General features: G+C 55.4%; 1 protein-coding gene across 1 annotated transcript; it reads left to right on the top strand.

The window, feature by feature from the left end:
* Positions 1-3933: 3933 nt before the first annotated feature.
* Positions 3934-10701, top strand: LOC112954780 (scavenger receptor cysteine-rich type 1 protein M130-like). The gene is made up of 10 exons (XM_026048033.1): positions 3934-4243; positions 4850-5158; positions 6363-6680; positions 6762-7076; positions 7263-7577; positions 8612-8749; positions 9453-9548; positions 9968-10051; positions 10348-10479; positions 10607-10701. Exons 1-10 carry the CDS (start codon positions 3934-3936, stop codon positions 10699-10701), a joined length of 2112 nt encoding a protein of 703 aa, XP_025903818.1.
* The last annotated feature ends 1044 nt before the right edge of the window (positions 10702-11745 follow it).

Here is an 11745-nt window from a genome sequence, read left to right on the forward strand (position 1 = left end):
CCCAACTTTTTGGTGTCAAAGTAACCATCTATCAGCATGGAGTAGTGGGGTTCAGCTTGAGCAACTTAAGATCTTGCAAAAAGCTCCCAGGACAAATATTGTGGCTTGTGACCTAACGCTCAAAACTGCTGAGTGACACCTGGGATGAGGTGGAAGACTCTCAGATTGATGTTGCTTCAGTAAAGATAGTAAGACCACTGCACCTAACACCTCTGCTCTCCGCTTTCCCACTCTATTAAGGGCCAATGACACACAGTAGACTTAGTTCCACCTCACCAAGAGCATCAATGTGGCATTCAGGATCCTCTATTCTGAGGACAAGAATTCCTAACTACCAGACAGGTTGACAGGTCTGGACCTCTCCTACCTCCACAAACAATGTCACCGCCTCTGACTCCATTGGATGTCACCCAGGAAAGTATTATGAATAAAAAGCACTGAACTATTAACTCAATCTTGATTTTTGCAGTAAGTGCAATTCCTAATCTATTCTACCTGTCACCTTAATAAATCACCTATGTCTCCAGCTTTGGTGAAACTGTCTCAGTCWATGTGCCTGAGAGGGTTCTGACAGGTAAGCATTGATGCTGAGGAGTGGCTGCACATGATCCTTTAGACAGAAGCCATTGACCAAGCCTGGGACTAACTGAACGTTGCTGCACTCGGACTCGTCTCGGAGAATGATCTTAGGAAGCAGGGGCTGCTTTCTGATCCTCATGACTCAACAGGATGGCATTTTCCCTTTTTGCCACACTCACACACATAACGCAACATCCTCTACGAGTCTTGTAAGCCTCACCCTGAGGCATTGGGGGCTAGGGAGGCAGAGGGAGGGCAGGACCTGTGTTTCATCTTGGAATGCAAGTGCATGGAGCTGAAAGGAGAGGGCAGAGGCAAGTGTGTAGGACTATGCTTGGGTGCGGATGAGGCAGTCCTCTGTGTCCCCCTCACCTGGGCAGCCAGAAGCTAGAGCGATGTGTGTGAGCACCTGAAGGACACAGAGGTCTCATCCAAGAGACAAAACCTGTGTTGGGACAGTCAGGGTGCTTCAAGTAATGGGGATGCCATTGGGAAGTGGACTTTTCTATGTCCATGTTAAAAGAAAAKAAATGTTCCCATTCATGTCACATCTCCAGGAATCTTTCATTTGAATCTAACCCAGAGATCCTACTGAAGGAGGAAGCCTGGCTCCCCTCTGCTTCAGCAGTGATGGAGGAACCTCCCTGTCCACTGGTCTGAGCTCCCTCAGATGCTCTCAGTGTAATGAGAAGCATTTTCCTTTGCTGTGTCTCTTCCAGAAACTGGCACCCAAGGGAGTTCAGGGAGATAGAGTTAGGCTCACATGACGGCTGACAGGAGGAAGCAATGGGTCCCATGTCCATTGGGAGAGCTCAGATCCTCAGACCACAGTTAGTGTTGGTCCTTCCCTCTACCATGCTCCAAAGCAGAGCAGGATGGGTGAAGAGGAGCATCTGGGTGCAGGCTGCAGGAACAGACTCTGTGGTCTTCAAGACCACCCCCACACTACCAGAGGAAGCATCTCCTTGTTACAGCCTTTCCAAGCAACATGGTCAACAACAGTAGCAGGACTTCCTTTTCTCCAGACTGTTCTCATTTCCGCACTGTCCCTCGGCACTCTGATGTGGGAGCTCCTGTGATGGGAAGCAYAGCACTGCCATGGGAAACTCAGACTAGTGATGGAGTGGGCAGGCCAAGACCTTGTTGGGGAAGCTCACACCCTTGACCTTTATGGCCAGCAGACCACTTWCCCTCAACAGCCAGTTGATTTGCTGTGCCATCAAGTTGTCATCAATGCACTGAAGAAACCTCACGGATTGCTTATGCCCTACAGATACTACAGTGGTTCACGTCTCCTGCACAAGGATCCAGGTCTGCAAACATGACATCTCATACACTTGTCCTCTAAAGTGACAAAGGAGCTATGAACTGACCTCAAAACGAAAGTCCAAGCCTTGTGCCTGTTGCAAGGGAAAAAGAAAGGGGAAAAGACTGAGCATTGAGCCAGAAATCCTTCTGAAAGGATAAGGGCAGCAAGGGGAAAACTGTAATGTTAAAAAAAAAAAAAAGGAAAATGCAGTGATATTCAAGAGCCCAATACTATCCCTGCAGATTTCTGAAGAGAAAAAAAAATCTCAATAAGTAAAAAAGTAAAACTCGTAATCACATGTGAAAGTGCAATGGCATTGATGTGCATGAATGTGAGCAGCAGCAGGATGGTGTGATGGTGTGGATGCAGCATGGCTAAGGAGAAATCTGCATTGAAACGTGTGTGCTGTCTTGCTGCAGTGGCCATGTGCTATGAGGCAGCAGTTAGAGAGATGGAGAGGTGCCAAGTGCCCACAGCCCTGCACTGCAGCAGGGTGCACAGGGGACCACCAGTTTTGCTGGTCAGCTCCAAGTCTATGAGCCCAGGAGGAGTTTGGTCACCTGTGATGAAAAAAAACCCTCCAAGACCCTTCAAGGCATCAGGAGCAGCCCCTGCAGCCCCATCCTTGGCTCCAGACCAGGTCTGGAGATGCCGCAGGGGCTGCACGCCGTGACGCTCTTTGGGKCACCGAGCCCAGAGAGAAACCACCGTCTTCCTGGTTGGGTCGCTGCTGCAGGGGAAGTGCAGCACAGGCTGCCGAGATCACATAGGCTGTGGTTTGTGCACCTGCAGGCGAGGCTTTGATCTGCCGATSAGCCCCTGCAAGGGAATAACGGGCTCTGGGTGAACAGCCTGAGAGCTGGGGGGCTCTGAACGCCTGGGCTGCCCTGTCTGCTCTCAGAGGAGTGAAACGTCCCAGCTCCCTGCTCCTGACCACAGCACCCACAGACAGACTGTCCAGGAAAGGATGGACAAACTGCAATTCACAGCTTTGGCCATGGCAAAGGGGCCTTTCACCACTGCTGCTCCCAGCAGAGCAGGGATGTGGCGGGACCAGGGGTTGGTTCATTCCCTTCCTGCCACATCCCAGGCACAATCCTAGTTCTACGGTCCCCACGGTACAAGGAYAACTGGACACATGCACCTTGAGCTACCCAGACAAGATGTTCGAGACCCAAGATGTTCAAAACTACCGGACTCCACACTGGAGTGCAGGGGGTGACACAGCCACTTCCCCCCGTCACGATCCACCCCGTCCCACAGCGGTGGGTCCTGTGACGATGCCCCAGCACCACAACYGTGACATCCGCAGCAGAGCCGTCCCTCATATATGGTCATGAATGGTGCTGGAGATGTTCATTGGAGGGCTGGGCTGTATCAGATGGGAGATGGCTCCTGATAAATGACTGAAAAGGTGCTTGCTGCTTCAATTGGCTTACCCAGGAGCTGGCCCAGCATATGCAGATATATATTGGACCCCTGTCTTTGCTGTTCCGCACAAGTCCCCGGGATCTGTGGCAGAGACAGGGTGCAGCAGAGCAGGATCCGTGCTGTCAGGAYAGGAGGCTGCAGATGGAGGCAGAGAGACTCCTCATCCCTTGGTTGCTGGGGCTGCTTTTCTGGGTGCATCTCTGCATGGGTAAGTGCATCTCTCCTTCCTTGTCCCACAGCCCTGGGGCCAACAGGCACCAGAGAGGATATGGGCATCCCTGCGGAAACAGGGGTCCCTCGCACAGCCCCATGCTGCAAGGGGCACAAGGTGCTCAAGTCCACCCACCCAGATGGTGCCCCTACAGATGGGAGGAGGGTCTTTGTTCTCCCCAGGGCTCCTGTGCTTATTGGGTGTGTTTAGAGACACCCCATCCTTGGGGATGCAACGCCCCATTCCCAAGCACTGYGTCGTGTCCCTGGGGCTGGGAGCAAGTCAGCTCATGACTGCAGCTCTCAGTGATCCCCAGGGCACACCCAACCCCCAGGGTGTCTCCAGGAGGGTTTCTGCGGCGTGGTCTCTTCTAACTCATCCTGTGTCTGTGTTTGAAGGTGCTATGGAGGTGAGGCTGTGGGGTGCAGGCAGGCGCTGTGCCGGGAGAGTGGAGGTGAAGCACGAGGGCCAGTGGGGCACGGTGTGCAGTTACGGCTGGGACATCAAAGGTGCTACGGTAGTCTGCAGGCAGCTGGGCTGCGGATCAGCACTCCGGGTCTTCTGGAACGCCGATTTTGGGCGAGGATCTGGCCCCATTTGGCTGAGCGCTGTCAACTGTCAAGGCACCGAGACTGACCTCTCCGAGTGCAGTCATGAGGAGTGGGGCAAGCACTACTGCGGTCACGGCTGGGACTCTGGAGTGGTTTGTTCAAGTAAGGAGTCAGACGGTTCTTCACCTTTGAGTTCGGGGCTGGGATGAGGGCCACCAGGCTGAACCCTGCAGGAGATACGTGTGTGGACCAGCACAGGCCCCGCTGTGGCTATTCCTCCTGCCAAGCTGGGTCTGCTGCTGATGTCCTTGGGGAAAGCCTTGGGTGATCCCACCACGGGGTGCACAGACCCCATTGGGTCTCAAGGGTTCAGTCACCCTCAGGTGATGCCTCCRGAGATGAATCCCCTGCATGGTCCCACAGGGTCTCTTGGTCTCCATCAGTCTCCTGTTCTGCCAGGATCCATCAGGCAGTGCTGAGGGTCCCCATGCCCTGGAAACCAGGGACAACTTGCTCAGCACCGCACAGCTGGGCAACAGCATGGGATGGYTGGGGCCCTTCAGGCTCCTCACAGACAACTGCAGGGTCTTCTCAGTGGGGAGAAGGTTGGGTGGACCTGAAGGCCTTGTTCCATCAACACCCCATGACAGCTGCTGCCACAGAGATGTTCACAAGGCCTTTTGGATATGGTTGCCTCAAAAAGCATGGGGGTGCAGGCGTGTAACTGCTGGAAGCCTGTGGCAATCCTCTCATTGGTGTTTTTTCCAGATTTTGTCCGACTGGATGGGGAAAGCAGTTCCTGCTCAGGACGTGTGGAGATCAGAGATAAAAACGAGTGGAAAACAGTCTGTGACTCACACCTCAGTCTCGAAACCGCTGAAGTTATCTGCAGGGATCTGCACTGCGGCACAGTCCTGTCTGTCCACGGGGGAGCTCACTTTGGAGAGGGCAACGGCTCTGTCTGGGACGAAGAGCTGCAGTGTGCAGGGAACGAGCCTTTCCTCTCGTCCTGCCGCAGGAGGTCTGTCCGCAACCACACCTGCACCCACGCGAACGATGCCGGTGTCACCTGCACACGTGAGCACTTGGGGAGCAGGCGTGAAATGCCACCCATGAGATGGGCGCTATGGGGCAGAGGGTGTGGGGAAGTGACGGTGCATGGTGTGAGTAGAGGAGTGAGGTCAGTGTTTGTAGTCCTTCTCTCCTGAAATCCTGAAGGAGATGGGATTACATCTCTGTGGCATTTCCCTCTTCGCTGATGGATGAGCAAAAGCCCAACGGGATCTTCTAATTGTCCTCTCTCACCTTTGCAATATATCCAGGGTTCAGGTTGGTGAATGGCAGCACGGTGTGCTCAGGACGAGTAGAGATGCAGGTGCAGGGGACTTGGGGATCCCTCTGTGACTCTCGCTGGGACATCTCCGACGCKCATGTTCTCTGTCATCAACTCAACTGTGGGTTTGCTGAGTCCATTCCTGCAGGAGGGCACTTTGGCAGAGGGACTGGCCCTGTCTGGAGAGACACTTTCCACTGCGATGGGACTGAGACCACTCTGGAAGACTGTGTTGTGACTGCTCTGGGGGTGTCCCCATGCTCACCTGACAACAATGCTGGTGTTTTTTGCTCAGGTAAGTGCAGGAAAAATGCCAGATTAGCTAAATTTACCACTTGTACAAGACACAGCAGCCCAAAGCCTGGGTGTACCCAGGAGGAACAATCTCAGGGGATAAACTTCACAGCAAGGCTGGGATTTGCCCTGGCTTCTTGCAGCATTAACCCCAAACTCATGCTGTCTTTTCAGGAAGATCCCTCTCACTCTGCTTCCAAAGACACAAGCTGCCAGCCCCTGATCCATCGGCATGGASAGGGACATTTGGCCTTTCCCCCAAGTATCTCAGCAGGTCCAAATGCCATTGCAGGGAGCTAGACTCGTGATGATCCTGTCCATGGCCCAGACCACTGCATAGGTCACCAGTCCCTCCTGCTGAGCTGCTCCTTGTGGGCTATGTAGGACATCACAGGCTCTGCGATTTGCCTTGACCTCCCATGCTTTCCCATCTCTGTGCTTTTCTAGACTCACATATAGCTAACTGATCAAGGTTTAGTGATTAAAGAAAGAAGAAATCACTCACAAAACTCCCATTCTTGAGCTCCTCACCATGTTGGGTACAGACGGGTGAGCTCCAGGGGGTTCAAGCGTATCAGAAATGGAAGACGCACATCAGGGTGCAGGACCCCTTTGTCACAGTTGGTCGAGGGCACTTCTTCTCTCTCCGTCCAGGGCCCTCAGGATCTCTGCGCCTGGTGGACACCGACAGCCGGTGTGAGGGCCGAGTGGAGATGCCCCTGAATGGGACATGGGTCCGAGTCCTGGATGACCAGTGGGACATGAACGACGCCAGCGTGGTGTGCCGGCAGCTCCAGTGCGGAGAGGCAGAGSAAGCCTACAACSYRCCARAGMCYGAGCGAGGGACRGGCCCCGTGGGGTTGAGMAGGGTCCAGTGTACAGGGAAGGAGACTCACCTGACCTTCTGCAACACCTCCCTGCCTGYGGCAGTGCCTRCAGGAATCGCTGAGGACGTGGGGGTGGTTTGCTCGSGTGAGTTGCTCTRACGGTCCCCAATGTGCTGTGCTCTCCAGCWCTGCGAGCCCCTGACAGCCGGGTTTCTCCTGGGTGCAGGTAGTCGGCAGCTCCGCCTGGTGCACAGGRCAGGTCGCTGTGCTGGGAGAGTGGAGATCTACTACAACGGCACCTGGGGGACCGTCTGTGACGACTCCTGGGACCTGCTGGACGCCACCGTTGTTTGCCGCCAGCTGGGCTGCGGGGTGGCTGTGAATTTCACAGGCTCTGCTCATTACGGAGAAGGCTCTGGGCAGATCTGGCTGGACGACGTGAACTGCTCCGGGGATGAAGCTGCTCTCTGGGACTGCCCGGCCRGGCCCTGGGGGCAGCACAACTGCAGGCATGGAAAGGACGCAGGAGTCGTCTGCTCAGGTCTGTGCTGGGAAAGGGAGTTGTAAGCTGGTGCCTGGGGAGGTAGAGAAAGAGCTGGGTATGGCCAATGTTGCCCCAAGCCCCTTTCCTGCCCCTGTTCAACTCCGCTGTCCCCAAGAGACCTACTGAGCGTTATGGGGAGAGCACAACCGTGTTTTCCCCCCGACTTTGTGTTCTTCTTTCCAGACTTCGTGTCCCTACGGCTGGAGAACAGCAGCRGCTGCTCCGGGCGCCTGCAGGTTTTCTACAACGGGACATGGGGGAGTGTTTGCTCCAACTCGATGACTATAAACACCGCATCCCTAGTGTGCAGACAGCTGGGCTGCGGAGAAGGAGGGTCCATAGAAACAGTCCAGCAAGAGGGYAATATATCTGGCCCCGCATGGCTGGATTATGTTGAGTGTGGGAGGAAGAACAGCTCCTTTTGGCAGTGCCCCTCTTCTCCCTGGAATCCACAGTCATGTAGCAAACAAAGAGAAGAGACCAACATCACCTGCAATGGTAAGTGCCATGCAGACACAAAGGTCCACGCCGAGTCTTGCTCCCTGTTCAGCAGGATGCAGKGCAGAGAAAGAGCTTGGAGTGGCTTTCCATAACCATTTCTGACCCTTCTGCTAGTATTGATCCTAACAGAGCTTCAGCTCTTGGAGTGACATGGGTCCATCATCAATAGCTGTCCTGAGCTCCCCGYATGCCCAAGGAGGGGCAGAGGCACCTGCACACAGGCCCTCCTTCCCCTCACTTTGGACACCCCTTGGAGGAGCCTATTGCTCCCCATTTTCAATAGAGAGCACCAGGATGACCAGCTTTTAGTTTGGAAAGCTTGGGCAGAGCATCCTGCTCATGGTTGTGGTTTGCTGAGGGAATGGGAAAACAGGGAAGGGTGAAAGCAGTCCTAGTGGCTGCGKATTATGTGGCAAACAGACCCTGGGGACTACCAGCCCAGGAGCTTGGTAAAGCCTTCTGGAAGCACCYCTCTGCTCCTCTAAACACTGATGCTTTGAGATTGGGTCTTCAGGACAGCGCTGGTACACATTGAATTAACAGGGGTTTCAGCTGCTGTCATGACCAAGGAGACTTATGTTTGTGGGACTTCTGCAGCTCCCTGGGTTCATCCCCTGGGCTGCCAGAGAGGGCACCTGGGTGCTGTCACAGGGACCCAGAGAAGGGCAGTTCATAAGGAACTTGTAGGGCACATTCACAGATATCTCTGTTCCTCTCTACACTGCAGTTCCACCAAGGACGACAAGGTCACCCCCTCGAGCAGGTAAGCTCTCCTTCTCTTCCTTTGGGTATGATGTCCCCAGGCCAGGCTGTGACCTGCAGCCCATGGCAAGGGGCTCTGTGCTGGGGGGTGAAGCCCCAGAGAAGAGGTCCCTGGGGTGGGAATAAGTTGCTTTGGGGAGAGCTGTGATGCCCCATGACCCATCCCAACACCACGTTGCAGTGGGTTAGAGAGGGGTCTGCACTGGGATGTCCTTGGTCCCCACTCCCCCAGGCCAGGAGCTGCCTTATCCGTGTCCCTGCCTGTGCAGATTGTCCGTTGGGCTACAAGAATGTCAGCAGGGGAGTCTCAGTGCCTGTTGTCATCTGCATCATCCTCGCGGTCACACTGTGCCTGGTCCTGGCCCTCCTGGCAGGGCAAGTGCGAAGTGCCCGGGCTCAGCGCAGAGGTGGGTCCTTCCCCATCGGTGCCAGGGTGGACGATGCTTCTCGGCAGCTCCATGGGGGCTGTGAGGGCACAGAGGGGGCTGGGATGGGGGTGCTGCCTCCTGCCCTATTCCCTGTCCCTTCACTGTCTGTCTGTGGGACGTCAGCAAGCAGGGCGGGTGGCACTGCTGGCGCAGGAGGAGATGGTGATGGGGGAGAAGAGAAACGGCAGCAAGGGGCTGGGGAAGATGGGAGCAGCGGGGCAYGTCCAAGSACTGCTGGCTGTGCTCTGGACAGCCCTTGGGGGAGGTTKTGGGGCAGGAGTGGAGCCGGGAAGAGTTCAGGGCAGAGGGTCTGTCAGAGTGGGAGCCAGTCCCTGGGCTGCTGCCTCTCTCCTGCCCTGTTCACCCATGTCAGGGCAGGGCCATGTTATAGACCTGTCTGGTAAAGAGTGAGGAGCTCCCTGGTGGAGGAGCGAGGGGAGCTGCTTCCCATCAAAGGGAGACTGGGAACTGTCTCTGAAGAGACAGCATGAGGTGACATATCCCCAGTCTATCTCTGCAGGGCCGTTGCTGTCACTGGAGATCTGGCCTTAGTGCCTGGCAGAGCAGTGGGTCTGGGCTGTGGGGTCAGTGCTGGTGTGGGCTTGATGGAAGTGCTGGGTGCCCTCATYGAGGTTCTTCTCTTCCCTCCATGTCCCTGTGCTGATCCTGCCCATGTCCTCAGCCTCTAGGGTGTCTGTGGAGCCCTTCTCTGAGGCCGTGTACCAGGAGATCGACTACAGCCAGGCGTGGGAGAAGCAGGCGAGGTTCRGTCCTCCAGGTCAGTGTGGTTGGTTCTGGGAGGGAGCACACTGCAGGGCCCTTCCGCCCGGCCCCAATCCATGATGGGACTGTGGCAGCCCCTGGGCCAATTGACCCCTCGGTGCTGGGGTCACAGGTTCCTTCAGGAGAGCAGCCCAGTGCTGGAGTCAGGCGAGGAGCTTCCTCCCCACCAACTCTGCCCAGCCCAAGGCACAGCTCCTCCTGCCTGCCCTGATGTACCCATAGGTTGTAACTGGTGGGTGAGGGAAGGGGCTGCAATGGCAGCTCTGAAAGGCCCTTTGAGCAATGGGAGCAAGACAAGCCCTGAGTCCTCCTCCCCATGCACTCCCTGCTATGTGGGTCCTCATCCCTGGAAGCCTTGGACATGAGCAAGGTTGGTAGGGTCACCTATGTAACACCCRCTGTTCCTCTTCCCAGGCTCTTCCCAGGGGTCCCTGACCAAGATGCAGTGTGGCCTCAGTGGCAGCAAAGAGAAGGAGGAAATTCCTGGATCATCCCAAGGTAATGKAGGGTGAGGAAGAGGAAGGGTCAATCACTTCTCCCCATGTGATCAAAAGGGGTGTCACTGAGTGTCACCCTTGTGGTGGGGTTCGGGAAGTGCTGTCAGGTGTGACCCAAGAGCTGTGCTGAGTAGGCAACAACCCTTGTTGAAGATGGGTCATGTCCATCTTCTCTGAGCCTCTAGGGGCCTCGTGGGTACTTCCCAGTCTCAACCCATCCTGCCTCCAGCAAGCCCCAAGCTCTTCTCACCACCACCAGCTCCCTTCTCCTTTCAGTTGTTCCCATCCTGCCCACAGGTGACCCAGCARATGACTACGACGATGCCAGAGATGTGTCTGAGCCTGGGAAGGATCTTGTTCCTGGGCCGCAAAACTGTGAAGTGCCCAAGGAAGCGGAGGAGGGTGACGGCCTCAGGGAAGCACAAAGAGGTGAGGGGGAGATGCAGAGCTGCTGGCTGGTGGGATGTTGTTCTTCTCCTAGCAGGGAGCCTGCACTGCTGGGGGAGTGAGGGAGCCCCCAGAGCAACCAGAGCTGCCCCATCCTCTCCATTTACAGACATGGAGTATGACGATGCTGAAGAGGCATCTCCGGAGCATCCCCATGAGGACAAGAAGGCTGTGAGACCACAGCTTGGTGGAAACAGCTCCTGAACCCAGGATCAGCATCTACCACCCATGCCATGTGCTTGGGTGCAGCTGTGAGCTCCCTTCTCCCCTCAGTAAAAAGAACGAACCAGGCATTTCCTCCATTTCTCTGCTTTTACACCATGCTTTGCTATTTGTTCTTATTAAAACCATGTGGGCGTTTGACCCAGAGCTGATGTTTCCCTCCCCTGCTGTCAGGGTTTCTCTCTGAGGTTGACCAGGGAACAGCAGGCTCAGAGACAGGCTGTGTCAGTGTCCATGGTCCCTGCAGTGCCATAACACTGACTCCTCACCCCTGGATGGGCCCTATTTTCTCTCTTTCCAGAGGCTCCCTGGTCAGCCCCAGAGCGACTCCTTGCTCGAGGCTCACCTCCCAGAAGATGACAGAAGMTGACATCCTTGAGAATGCTCACAAGGGTGCATTTCCATCACATAATTCCACGTCCAAACTTAAAGCAGGTCCTTAYGGCAGTTGAGACAGGATCCTTGTGCCTAGACTGCATTTTCACTCAGTTGTGGCCCAGCTGCCTCCAGCATCCTCTCCCATGGCAGTGGTTCCACATCCTCTATATTGGTGGTTCCCCCAGCTCCAAGTCCTGTGCTGATCTTCTTTGGCAGCAGCACGTCCCAGTGCTGGGGATGTCCCAGGTCTCCTCCAGACCAGAACATGCCACGCTCTGGATAAGCCATCTCACAGTCATTCAGCACACGCCTTACCAAGCTGGTGATAAAGAGAAGGACATTCGAGCAGCATCTCCCTCCTCAAATATATCACAGCCTTGACCCAGAAGAGGTGGGCACTGCCTTAATGTGAAGCCAGGAGGCATCTGGGGCTGCAACAGAGGTTTGAGGACATGGAGATCCTATCGTGGGACATCCCTGAGCTCAAAGCCTGGGGATACAAGGAGATGCTGCAGGAAGAAGTTGGAGACAATGTCAAGTCTCCCAGAGCGAAATCCCCGTTGAGCTGAGGGACAGTCCATGGATTCATTTGCAGAACCGGCACCTTCAGCAGCTTTTCCAGTGCCCAGCAGGGGCTGCAGGACCCCT

The sequence above is a fragment of the Nothoprocta perdicaria genome, unplaced genomic scaffold (assembly GCF_003342845.1).
Source record: "Nothoprocta perdicaria isolate Ctin4 unplaced genomic scaffold, notPer1 scaffold_509, whole genome shotgun sequence".
Taxonomy (NCBI): Eukaryota; Metazoa; Chordata; class Aves; order Tinamiformes; family Tinamidae; genus Nothoprocta; species Nothoprocta perdicaria.